At 47.1% G+C, this 12,818-nt stretch overlaps 2 protein-coding genes across 2 annotated transcripts; both read right to left on the reverse strand.

The window, feature by feature from the left end:
- Window positions 1-2,296: 2,296 nt before the first annotated feature.
- PHACADRAFT_189745 (uncharacterized protein) lies at window positions 2,297-2,746 on the reverse strand (the record flags this gene model as incomplete). Its single annotated transcript, XM_007390008.1, has 1 exon — window positions 2,297-2,746. One exon carries the CDS (start codon window positions 2,744-2,746, stop codon window positions 2,297-2,299), a length of 450 nt encoding a protein of 149 aa, XP_007390070.1.
- Window positions 2,747-9,764: 7,018 nt separating this feature from the next.
- PHACADRAFT_189746 (uncharacterized protein) lies at window positions 9,765-10,013 on the reverse strand (the record flags this gene model as incomplete). Its single annotated transcript, XM_007390009.1, has 2 exons — window positions 9,765-9,891; window positions 9,946-10,013. The coding sequence occupies 2 exons, from the start codon at window positions 10,011-10,013 to the stop codon at window positions 9,765-9,767; spliced, it is 195 nt and encodes a 64-aa protein (XP_007390071.1).
- Window positions 10,014-12,818: the final 2,805 nt, after the last annotated feature.

Raw genomic sequence — 12,818 nt, forward strand, 5'->3', positions numbered from 1 at the left:
GAGGAGGTATAAGCGTAGGACTAGGGGAGAGGGTATAAACACGAGAAACATTCGCTTGAACTTGGATACGAGATTGGCGTCAGATTCGACTTCATCTGTCTCGCTTTCGGGCTTGGTTTCATGAAACACCCCCTTCAATGCCCAGATGAACAACCTTGAAGCACAAATTGCGACGACACAGAAGGGTGCACTTGAAACGAGTAAATATCGCCATTAGGACACAGCTACGCACATTATTCTGACCCAACTTTGCGAAAACCTCCACAGCCTTGCGCTTGGCGGACCGTACGCCCTCCGACACTCCACGACAAAACTCCTCTCACAGCTTCCTTCTCCACGAACTCTCCTTCTGGAGCATAACCCGAGTTTCTTCTCTGTACGACGACATTCAGCGGCGCCGGTTACGCTTTAGGATCCTTCTGTAGCTCGAACGCGTTTGGAAAATCGAAGGGGACTTGGGCGCTTGGGACGACGAGAAGGGAACAAGCATGTTGAATGAGAGTGGATATGATATCGCGACGAGGGAGCGGGGGAAGCGAAAGTGAGTCGGTGATAGGGAATCTATCTATCTAATATAATAAAACACCTCGGGCGTCAAAGCCCCGAGACAAAGAGGCACTCTCATTGGCCAGTGATCCCTCTCACGAGGCGCCTCTCACAGGGGCGCTGCACGCCCAGCCAACCGAAGGTTGGCGGCGGGCGGCGCGTTCCTCTCATTTCTCATTCGATTTCTCTTAATTCTCTTCTGACTTCTTCTCTCAATCTCTTTTTTCAATTTTCTCTGCCCGTGCGTAGCACGGGTCACCCTCTCGTATTCAATAGAGAACCATCGCGAGATAAACAAAACTGATCACGTGGTTACATGAAACCATGTTTATCCTTGAGTGCAGCGCAAGGGGGTGACACGATTGCAAGCGCTGAGGACGACCTCTCCGGGCGCTGTGTTCGGACGCCCGAGACCCCAAACGTAGATAAGATCAATATGTGTTCAGGTGATTAGTGACCTCACCAGAGAGGCAGTCTCTTGGTATTGGGAGTAGCCAGTTAACAATGTGCACATTCTATCTTTGTTACCAGAGCACAGACTCCCTCATGTGTACGCAACGAAGCGGCAAAAAGGTATCAAAAGCTACGCCACCAAGCTATGAGGAGCTACCTAATACGGCCGTATCCAATAAATTGTGCCAGGTGCAGACAAGAATTTGTTGAATGTTATGAGCATAAGAGCATCTGCCAGCTGAGAAAGTGTGCTTGGTCAAAATTGTCGCATATTGGCTTTTCCAGTACCACTACGGCCAATCTCCAATCTCCGCAAGGGCATGTAATGAACAACAAGTAACTGCCATCAGTTGAATACTCCAGCATACCTGCTCCTTTCTGCACATAGTAACCTAAAATCGCAATAAGTTCACTTGGCAGTCCTAAGGTATCTAATTCCACGGTGGTGTTAAGTCCTATTGGCTGCTTACTATTGTCGTGGTACAACGACTGGGCTGCGTGAGCGCGAACTGGTGGGAGCACGTAGGCACGATCTAATACACATGATTGTTAGTCTGAGTGCGAAGGGAAAGAGCACACTGTATAGCTATATACCTAATACACACGGTGTTAGCTAGACAGGGGTCCGGTAAGCATACTACATAATGCAAGGGCGACGAAGGGACTTACTCTGAGTGCAAAGAGAAAGAGCACATAGAGTGGGGACATGGGGAGGAGTCCTTATATATGCTAAAGAAGCAAAATTAAAAGCCTGCTAGAATGGGGAAGCCTGTCATAAAGAGGTCCGTGTGTGGGAGCACTACATATGATCGTCCAATCACTATCTACATATTAGCAGCGCCTAATCTAAAATGTCCACCTTAAGTCCATGCCAGGTGGAACGCCGAGCCAGAGCCACTAGGCGCTTCAACACTTACTAGTAAGTACTGCTGTAAACCATGACCACTGATTAATGTGAGTGGCTCTAACTTAAGTTTCAAATAGAATGCCAATATATAAACTAATTGTCTACTGTATACAATATTTACTATGGTGGGGAGCAGATGCAGAGGATACAGTGTGCGACGTGCATTGTGCTCAGCGCATGGCGGTCCAGTGCTGTGCCGGTCAGTGACTGGTCAATGACTGGTCAATGACTGAGTCAGACATGACCATGACTGACCGGTGTTCTGGGTCCCACCCCGGCAGCCAATCGCGTAGCAGAATGCCATCAGGCTCTTCTGCCCTTTCACAGTCTGCCGCCGCGCGTTGTCAAGTAGCGAATGTACAATATACCCATAAGTTACCAGATAGCTAGCTATAAAGGATACGAGTCTGGGTCATAATCTCCATCTGCATCCATGTCAACAATGCTATAAGCCTCAAGTTCCTCGTCTAAGCTCCGAATACCCCACTTTTCCACCATTGTCATCCAGAAACGGTCCTGATAATTGAAGAGTTGTGCGAGAGGCAGCTTGTATGGCTCGCCATAGAATGCCAGAGTGATTGGTACATGGTCTTCCTCTGTAAGGTCCTCCTCCACTTGGGCATCTTGCATTAGGCCCTGTGCAATGGTGTTCAGAGAGCCGATGTGACGGAGTGTGACGGAGCGTTCTGCATCGTGTTCTGCATCGCTGTCTGCATCGTTCACTTCGCGTGGTGTGATATGTGGTAGCACGTTGGCTGGCATAGCTGGTGGCGCCAGTGCTAGAGAAGATGAAGAGAGTGGTAGTGGGACTGTAGAGCTGGTGGCAGGAGAAGTGGGCATGAGTGATTGTGATGAGGGAGCGACAGCTAAAACATCAATGTAGAGCTGGTGCCTACGTTTGGCACAATCGACTCGTGTGCCCGAGGCTTCCTGCTCACAATGAATGTGAGTATTAAGCTCTGCTTAATTGGTGAGATTGTCTGCCGTGAGCGTCCAGAAGTGAGGATAAGCTTGAGTAGGCTGAAATATCTCTCTGCTTCGCCATTATTGGGACATATCGGCAGGATCAGCTCGGCAACCTGCTCCAGTGGACAGAGCTGAGTACCACGCCTGATATCCCTCCAAACTTGCAAAGGATCGTCTCCCGAGAGCTGGTCCTGGTAGCAATATAAATTAGCTAAGCTGAATTCAATTGCAGGAAACAATAGAACATGGCTTACTGAGTAGGTTGCTGCTTCTGTGCTGCTAGCTGCTTGTCTAGTAGTCCAAAGACTGGCCATACCCTTGAATTGCCCAGTGTCCTCTAAATATGACCAAAGATTTTGCTCCAAAGCAAGAGGAAGAGCTGTAGCAGCAGGAAAAAGTTGTAGATAGACATGCTGCATCAGCATAAAAATATCTGCAAAGCTGAACTCCCCAGGGTTAAATGAACGGAACTTTAACCCAGGATGAAGAATAATAGCAGCAATGAAGATATCCTGATCTGCAGCCTTCCAGCACTTTTCGACACTGGAAATAATAGTCCTGCAGGCCGTGTCATTGTCTGCGTCAGCTCCTTCTACTGAGCGAAGGGAGTTAAAGTGATGATACAGCATGCCAAAGACTAGAGGGACATGATCAAGGCGGATTGATGATGCCTGAAGGATGTTTGCAGCTTGTGCAAGCAGTCCAAGATGGCTTTTCGCACTAAATTCAAAGATTAGAAAAATTCTAAAACAAACAAGTACTCAGAGCCCGATCGTGCCAGAGAGTGCCAAAAGTAGCCTGTTTCTATAAGCTTGATCATTTGTTCTGCTTTTGCCCTTGCCTCAGGTTTGCCAGTAATGAGCAGACTTTCAGAGCAGTTCTCGTCCTCTTTCAAAAGGATTTGAAAATTGTTCTGGACTTCCAGAAGACGGCAATATGCAAGATAGTGTGTGATCCAACAAGTGATGACAGCTTGTATAATGGTAAGAGTTCTATGGCGTGTGTGCAGTTGAACTTCCTGTAGCAGGCCAAAAACGTGGGGGTGGCTACGAAACCATGTGATGAGCTGATTGGCCATTCTTGCCTGTGCCAAAAATTGTGCCCCGCATTTGTTCAGATAATCCCCAACAATGAGATTAATCTGGTGAGCATAGCAGGGAAAGCACAGAATTCCTGGAAACTCCACAGCAATGGTGTTGCGAGCAGATAAAGACTTGCCACTATTATCTGTGACAAAGGCTATAAGGCGTGCTCTCCAGCTAGCTGATGTGTTGTTGGTGACTTCCTGAATCACAGCTCGGATATGAACTAGTAGTAGTTCCACAGTCTTGCGCTCTGCTGTAGTGTCTTTGAGAGAAACTGGAAGAGACTGCAAAGAAAAGTCAGCTTCATATATGAGTAGCTTATAAATATAGAGTACTTGTTGCTTCGCAGTCATTGAGAACTCTTGGAAGTGGTGGAAATTTGAAGCTGACCAGCCATCAGTATGAAGTGTTACAACCCTGCCCACAACTTTGGCACGTGATTCTGCTCTGAGGACACTCAAGGCTGATAGAATGAGGCGGTCTGTAAGTGTCTTCCGAGAGAAGGGGCATGCGCCAGGAACAAACTCAGAAAGGAATCACATCCACTCTGGATCTTCAACCCATGAATGGGGAAGATTTGCAGATGCTGTAAGGTGAGCTAACAAGGTTTCAAATTGCTGCTGATGCTGAGGCAACCAAATCTCAGCTGCAAGGCTTGGTGAGTCAGATAGATGCGGTGAAGGTACAAGCAAATATTGTGAAAGTGAGTGCCGTAGACGTTTGCTACCAGCAAGTGGATAGAGACCATACGCTAGCTCTGGAGTGGAAACAGTAGATGAACTTGCAAATGGAAGGTCTTGAAGTCCAGAGATGGTACTGAGCAGAGACGGCGCAGTGACTATAGTAATATTTCTGATTAAATAAATACAAAATTCAAGCAATACAGCAGAGCACGTACCTCCAGTTGATACAGGAATACCATAACCACTTGATGCAGATTGTCTGAGATTATATGGTGAGGGCAAGATGGAGGGTAACATCAGCTGTGCGGCGCCAACTGGCTGCAGCATAGCAAGAGGCCACGGATTCAGCACAAAATGTGCAGCAGAAGAGGGATCAGCCACTCCAAACTTGGCTGTGAGTGCCGTTGATAGTCCTGGTTGTCCAGCATGGGTAGGAGGTGGGAGGGGATATGAATAATGGCCCAGTGTAGCTGTGGGATAGGCACTACCAACAGCTAGCGGTGCCACCGCCACAGGCATGGCCATCAGATGCGCGCCGGCATCTTTGGTTGTCCTGGCTTGCTGTCGGACTGATGGATCTTGCTCACCGTAGTTCTCGAGGTGCATCAGCAATGTATTCTTGGCTGCCGCAAGCCAAAGATGGGACCCGCGAGGGTTTGTCAGCGTGTTGCCGGCCCACACTAGTAGATATGGGCCAGTAGTTAGTTTGTGCTAAGGCTAGAGTAGTCCCAATATGCACTTGGTGCTGCTATCTCCTCTTCAGAGCGTACATTATGCTCGTCCCGCAGCCCTTGCATGACCTGCTCTTGGTCTACATCCTTCTCCCTTCTCATATGCTTCTCATAGCACTTCTGGCACCACACTTTCGGCTTATCCTTCTTTTCAGGGTTGCTAAAAGCATCGGAATGCTTCTGGGCTAGCAGAGGGTGGTCTATGAAGAATTCTCGCCACCATCCGCAAGTATGAGCCCCTGGACGGCTTGGGGGATTTGGTACTGCTCCAGCTGGGTTACTAGGGTGCATGACCAGATGGAGATTGCCCAGGTGAAAGGCCAAAGGCACAGCAGGAGAGAATGGTTTTAATCAAAAGCTAGTAGTATGTGTGTACACAGCAGGGCTCAATATTCTAATAGTACCCTACAGCCGTGCGTTATCAATAGCTGCTACTGCTTTGTGTGAGTGTGGTTCCCACTTTGTTGAGTGCTCAATACCAGCATCTTGCTCACGCGAGACCCATGAAACCGCCTGGTCATTGACCCATCAATGACCAGCTGCTAGTCAATGACCGTGACTGGGATGACTCAGTTATTGACTGCCCAACACTGCGGCGGTCTGCGTTCTCCGGGGTCCTCTCGCTCAGATGCTACACCCCCCGACAAGGCCGTCCCCAGTGCTCATCAGCAAAAAAATTGGCAGCTTACCTAGCCTGAACAGCCCTGGCAAAGCTAATCTCACTTATAAAGATAATCATTATGAGAATAGGCTTGCCAAGGTAGATATCTCACCTGTATGATAACTAAAGCTTACCAGTCTGGGGACCTTTATCATTTGGATAAGGTTGGTAATGCATTACCAGGGAGCGCCAGGCTGGCAGCACTTGCCTGAGCACTTTCAATAATTCATTGGATAATCGAAAATACTCAGGACTAATTTGCACATCGAAATTAGGAGCGGCAAGAAATATATTCATAGAGGTTTATAGAATACAAAGTAGATGTATTGCATAAAATGGCAGTATCGAGATGAGAATGCCCTCCGAGTTGCGTCACATGTAAACATGCTATCAGTCAACAAGCGGCTCCTGGTGCAACGGCTACATAGTTGGTGCACGACGCGCATAAAGCAAACTCTGAACAAGTCGTGTGCATAAGTACTCATGTACGCAACTACCTGCAGATTGCCATGCTTACCGCGAGGGCTTTGTGTGAGTCCTGGAGCATGAGAGAGTGGGCCATATACAGCTACTAAGAATGGCGTTAGTATGCGAGTGAAACTATAGGGTAGAAGTACAATACAAATAGGTTTAGCTTGCTGAGTGAGCAAGAATGTCTTACAAGGGCCTATGCATGTCAGTTATAAGCAATTGAGCGGATATATGCATGTCATGTATCATATGCAAAGGTCTACGAGTGACAAAAAGAGCCTGAGTCTGAGGCATGCTTTAGATAGGACAGTATCAACAGACCTTGTGTATTCGCACTGTTCTCCTGTATTACAGGACTCTTGCATAGCCGTGCAGACAGGTGGAAGTTGGTGCTGCGGCTGCCATGCATATGGGTAGTCAACTGCAGTGCTAACGCGAGAGAAATTACCGCTCACGCACCTTGGGACATACTGTGCTGAGTGAGCATGGAGTGGAGTCACTGTTGAGCGAGGGGAAAGTAGAAGTGGGGATAAGGATCTCAGAGGATCATGGCGTCCAGAGGTGGCTGTCTATTGAGCGGGAGCATGGTGGTGGACAGAAGGAAGGAGCATGGAAAGCAGATGGCCTTTGACGGCCTTATATGAACGAAAACATAAAAGGAAACTCACCAGAGCAACTTTAGGGGAGGTTAAAGGAGACTTTGTTGTTTGTTTGGCCAGTCAACATAGATGTAACAGTCAGCAGCACCTCTCAAAAGGCAGCACGCATGACGTCACGTCACAGCGGAGATCTGGGTGGGCTGACCGCGTCATGTCTAGTTAAAACAGGATGGGAAATGATTTACAATGACATATCGGTCCGTGTTGAAACTGCAGTGCAATATCAGCCTGGTATCCCCTGTTCTTGCATTGCCAGCACTCACCAGGCTGTTAGGCGCTTGCCTGGTAACCCATCTCTGACTTGCCACCAATTATTTTGCTGATGCTTGCAATCGCACCACCTCCTTGGTGCAGCGTAGGCTCGATACCAGCCTCCAACTAAAATTGTCGCAAATTTCCGTTTACCCTCATGAGGGAGATGCCCCAAGACTGCATCAAAATTGTATCAAAATTACCTCACGAGGGAATCATGAGGCTCTCATGAGGCAAATTTCATGTCGTGATGCACATCACAATGCCCTAACAAGGCTTGTGAGAGAAAAGATCGCTATTGATGCATCATGATTTTGGGAAAAAAAATTGCAACATATTTATTAGCAACTCCTGGATGTAAAACCGTCCTGCCCTGAATTTTCTTTTCACTGTGAACAATCATACTTGCACTTGTCCTGTGCAGGATTGGCAGTGTCTTTGCCCCACGTTTGCTCTTACAGAGTGTCAGATGCCTGGCAGTGCCTAGTCTCGTAAACCATCTGCATCAGCAGCGCTTGGATGGAGCCAAGTGAGACTGCGTCAGACTTCAAAAAACTGAGGTGCAGTCTCTTATCAAGGGTGTTATTGGACAAAAATAAATTCTCACTTTCACACCGGCCACAAATTTTTGTTTTCGATGTGCATCTAAGGTTATGCGTGCATATTTGTGCACTTTCGTGCATATTCATGTACGATAATGCATGTTTGGTCACTAACATGCACTAACGTGCATGAAAGCTTACGTTTGTGCACCTTTGTGCACTTTCGTGCACGAAAGTATGCATTTGATGAACTACATATTCATGTTATCACAAATTCATTTTTGCTAGACGTTTACTTTTGCACACCTTCGCACACTTTTGTGCACCTTTGTGCACCTTCGCGCACTTTTGAGCACTCAAAGATTCAAATGAGATGCATAATCATGAAAATGAAAACCAATTGTCAGCTTACACAAACCTGAATAATAAGTTGAGTGCACAAATGCGCACAAATGCGCACAAACACGCACAAACATGCACGAATGCACACACATTAGCGCCATCGCCAATCTCAAATCAGGGCGTAACCAAAACTAAAGCTCAGCGGCATGCACAATCGTGTGTGTTTGTGCACTTTCATGCGCGATCGTGTACGTTCGTCTACTTTTGTGCACAATCATGTACGTTCACCCACTTTTGTGAGCTTTCGTGCGCATTTGTGTGCGTTTGTTCATGTTTGCGCACCCTTGTCCACCAAACTTTGAGTACAGTCTGCACCAATTCCAAACTCATTTTTTTTTGTCCAATAGCAACCTTCATAGTCTCTGCTAAAGCTGAAGCAGGTAAGCGCCACACCTGAACCTATGTATCCAAAGCTCAACATTTGCGCTGAGCGACGTCGCCTGGGTGCTATCAGTCTCATCTACCCCTTCAAGCTTTTGCCCTCAATAATTTTTGGCGCTCCGAGATTCCAACTCGGTCGATAATTTCTGAGACCTACCGTACCCTCCTCGGACGACTTCAAGTTGCCCTCCTCTCGTTCATTGTTCCTGTCAGAGTCTCCATGAAACCCGCAGATCATTGTTCACTTGTATAATCACTAGTACTGGCCAGTTATGATGTTCTTCATCAGCTTTGCGACCATTCATGCCAGCTGCCCAGAAGGTTCTTCCAGACGTGCGCGCTTTCTCAAGACCTCGCACGTGTTCAGCCTGGCTCATTCTGTGTCTCTTCTTGGCTTAGGTGTTCCCCAACTTTTGCTCCAGTTCTTGCTTGGTCTCGACTCCTACTCACATTATTGTATTGGCCGCCCTGGATCTTTGGATATAGCTTCGCATCCTTGCTAGCACTATTACCTCTTTCCAAAGTCAGCTAGGTATCTATGGCTGTAAAACTTAGTATTCTGGAATCACACCTGTGTTCACTCACTGATGGCATTCGGCACACCCCTCTGATAGCCATTGGCTGCAATATGTGCCAGTCGCCGAGTGCAGGGTGTATTTTTTTTTCCGCTTGTTTATAAAGGCCCATAAAACTACTGCTACATGAGGGCCTGTGCTACAGCCAAAACAGGGTCCGTGCCGGTTCACCTGGTCGACCTAATGTCTGGGGGGCACAGAGGAATTCGCAGAACCGCACCAGATGGCCCTGGCCTCGCGCGAGCACCAAGCCAGTCAATGGACTCTACCCCACCAAACGTTAGACCTACCTCTAATGGGTCCTCTCACCCATGCCCTTTATCTAACCGAAACACAAAATTTATCATGGTGACCCCCATTAAGTATGGTCACCGGTGGTCGGACGGTTATATCCCAGCCATCCTATGATGATTCACACAGTTACCTGTGCTCCTCGTCAACCTGATTGCCTCAGTCATCCTCATCTGCAGGCGGATCTTCAGCATCAGAGAACGCCTCAAAAGTTTGTTCTACAGGTTTGTATTTGCCCCTGTAGCCAAATTCTCTTGCAAGTGCCTCTTCCTCGTCCACTGGGAGGCTTTCGTCGCGGTTGAAAATTATGCGGTATCAGGACACCGCATACTTTGCATACCACTGATTGAATTTCCGTTTGGCTTGGTCCAGGTTGGGATATGATTGTTGCCATTTCCCTGGATCCATTGGTATGTCTCTTGGCCTAAGAAGACAGTTGTGGTGTCGAACCGTGCTGGAGTAGATAGCTCTGCAGCGTTGTTCTAGTTCTTTGGGGTAGTCGTTACATTTCTCTTTGCATCTCTTTGAGTGCATAAGAGCTTTCCAGATATGAACTGAGGTCGTAAAGTTTAGTCCTTTGTTGGCGTCATCAAACGCTTTATCAACAAGGTCGGACCATTCAAAAGTACCTGCCATGAGATTGGATTGCACGAAGTGGTATACGTCTTTCCACTTGGTGCCTAATATTTTCTTTCTGTAGTTGATATCTTGGCCATACTCGGTCAATTCATCGACCTTAGCCATCTCATTTTGCATTTCCCAATATGCGCGATGCATCTCGCGTACTTTGGTGTCAGTTTTGAGACTGTGTCCTATTTTGTTCTTGTCATATAGTGGGTGTCCTGCAACATGGATTTCTTTGAAGTCATATAAACGGCTCCATCCTGGGCATATGTACAACATGTGGTCTCTTGTCTCTATCGTGGTCTGGCCTAATTCCTGGTGGCAGTACCAGCACGTGGTAGGTTCTTCTAGATTAAAGCGTTGCCTGAATGCTTCAATCGGGGCATGTCCTGACATTAATCTCGTGAGTCTGCCCATCTCTCGGTTCCTTCCCCTGCTGTGGGCGATAAACCAGTTCGATGATGTGTGTTTTATTTGTCTTAAATGATCATGGTGATTTCCCGCGATAAGTTGGTGTCCCCTGTACTTAGGTGACTCTTTTGTCTTTTGCCACCATACCTGAACTTCATTCTCAGTAATCCTTTGCTTTATATATGCATAAGACCTGATGTTTGGTTGAGTGAGGTCGGATCCTTCCTTAGCGAGGGTGTCAACTCTTTCGTTTAGAGACACATTGATATGGCTAGGGCACCATGACATGTGTACAGTTCTCTCGTGGTCTTCTTCTAACCAACATCTTATGCGTTCACTGGCCAGGAGGGAGCACTTCTGTGAGGGGCCAATTCATGGATTAAAGATGTGTTGTAACACTCCCTTATTGTCCGCAAATAAATAAAGTAGTTTGTGTGTTCCTGGGGCGTTGCAGGCAGTATTAATACCCATCCATAGGGTGTGCATTTCCACATCGAAAGGTGTGACTTGGCTGCACCTGATCTTTTTCTCAATGGTTTTCTGGTTGCCTCGTTTGGGGTGTAGGTAACCGAGCAAGCTGCCCAGTTATAACCTTTTCAGGTTCATTTTCCTCGTGTATTTTACATTGCAAACCATCAGTGAACACTGCACGGCTTCTGTACTCGGTGGTGGCTGGTTTTATGATAGGGTTCAGGAACTCCCGTAACCAATCCTGGAGTTTGTCCTTTTGAGCCTTTGGCGGGCCTTCAATGCTTATAGTAATACGATGAGAATAGATATCTAGTATTTGATTGCCCGGTTGAGCCTCCGTGCTTATTGAATTAAATTCTTCTGTGAAGCCTTCAGTGACTTTATAAGCTGTTACTATTGGGGTATCAGCGTCCCTTGTTTTAGTTCCTCTATAGGGGAGTGGTGCCTTGATATTAAGTGGTCCACATTCCATGAGGTTCGGCATGTGGACTCTTATGGGGTGGTTCTCATGGAGCATATGGGTGCGTAGTGCAGCTCGTTTCATCAGTTTGTTTATGTTTTGTCTTACAGGTATTAATCCTGCAGCCATCTCGAGGAAACCTGTGGGGGTGGTTTTAAATGTCCCTGTTATCCAGCGTGCGGCTCTGTTTTGGGCTTTGGACAATTTTTTATCTATCCAATGGATTCCTTTCCATGAGGGATTCCACCACAATTGAGCACCATAAGAAAGTAATGGCACTACGTTAGAGATATAAATTCTCCTTTTATCTCTTGGGCTGAGTCCTCTGGATGAGTTTCCTAGCATACGTATTGCGGCAACCGTGCTACACGCTTTGTTCACATATATCTTTACATGGTCTCTGAAGGTAAGCTTCGGGTCAAGCCAAAAGCCTAGGTACCTCATTACAGGTTTAGAAGTGATGACGTATGACAGATTTTTGTCGTAAACCCTTAATTTCGGGCTGAGCGGTTGCACTTCACTCCAAGTCCAGTTTTTGGCTTTACGCCTTTGAATGAAGTGCATTAACTCCAGCTTATCTGTTTCAGCCAATAATCCCAACCGGTGTAGTGTTTTTATAAGTTTGGAATAAATTTCTTGGATTAGGGCGTTGTTGTAGAGTAGCTGTTTGTGATCAGGGTCTTCAGACGCTTTGCTGAGTTTGCCCCCTACATGGATAAGTCCATCATCAACAAAGAATTGGACAGTGGCGTGTCCGTTAGCCTGTATGTTCTTGTCTGTCCACTGTGTGCGGATTGTGACTCGATCATTTTCCAGGATAAGAGTAATTGCCTTTTTTAGAGGAGCAATTTTGTGCATGGCAGGAGCTAGGCCACAGTAGAGGGTTCTCTTGCGAGGCCCACCCAAGTCTCTCACCTGTCTTTGGACTATTGAGACTGGTCTATGGGAATCAACTTAAGCCAGTAAGCGGCTATTCGCCGGAACCAACTGACAGAGGATTTAGTACTCTCTAGCCAGTGCAGGAGACTGTCCATGCACTGCTACGGCCTGCTGGCATGATTGGGTTACCCCTTCCATCTTACCATCGATGGTGTACCAGTTTCCCGTTACCGCACACCTGGTTTGCTGATGCCATCAGGTGCAGATCTCCAAGGTGATTGGCTCTCTGTCTTGCCACCAGTGACCCCTACTGACTTATAGAGGATTGACTGTATTGACTAATATCCTAATCCGAGCAGGGCTCCAAA

This window comes from Phanerochaete carnosa (assembly GCF_000300595.1).
Source record: "Phanerochaete carnosa HHB-10118-sp unplaced genomic scaffold PHACAscaffold_1, whole genome shotgun sequence".
NCBI classification, from domain to species: domain Eukaryota; kingdom Fungi; phylum Basidiomycota; class Agaricomycetes; order Polyporales; family Phanerochaetaceae; genus Phanerochaete; species Phanerochaete carnosa.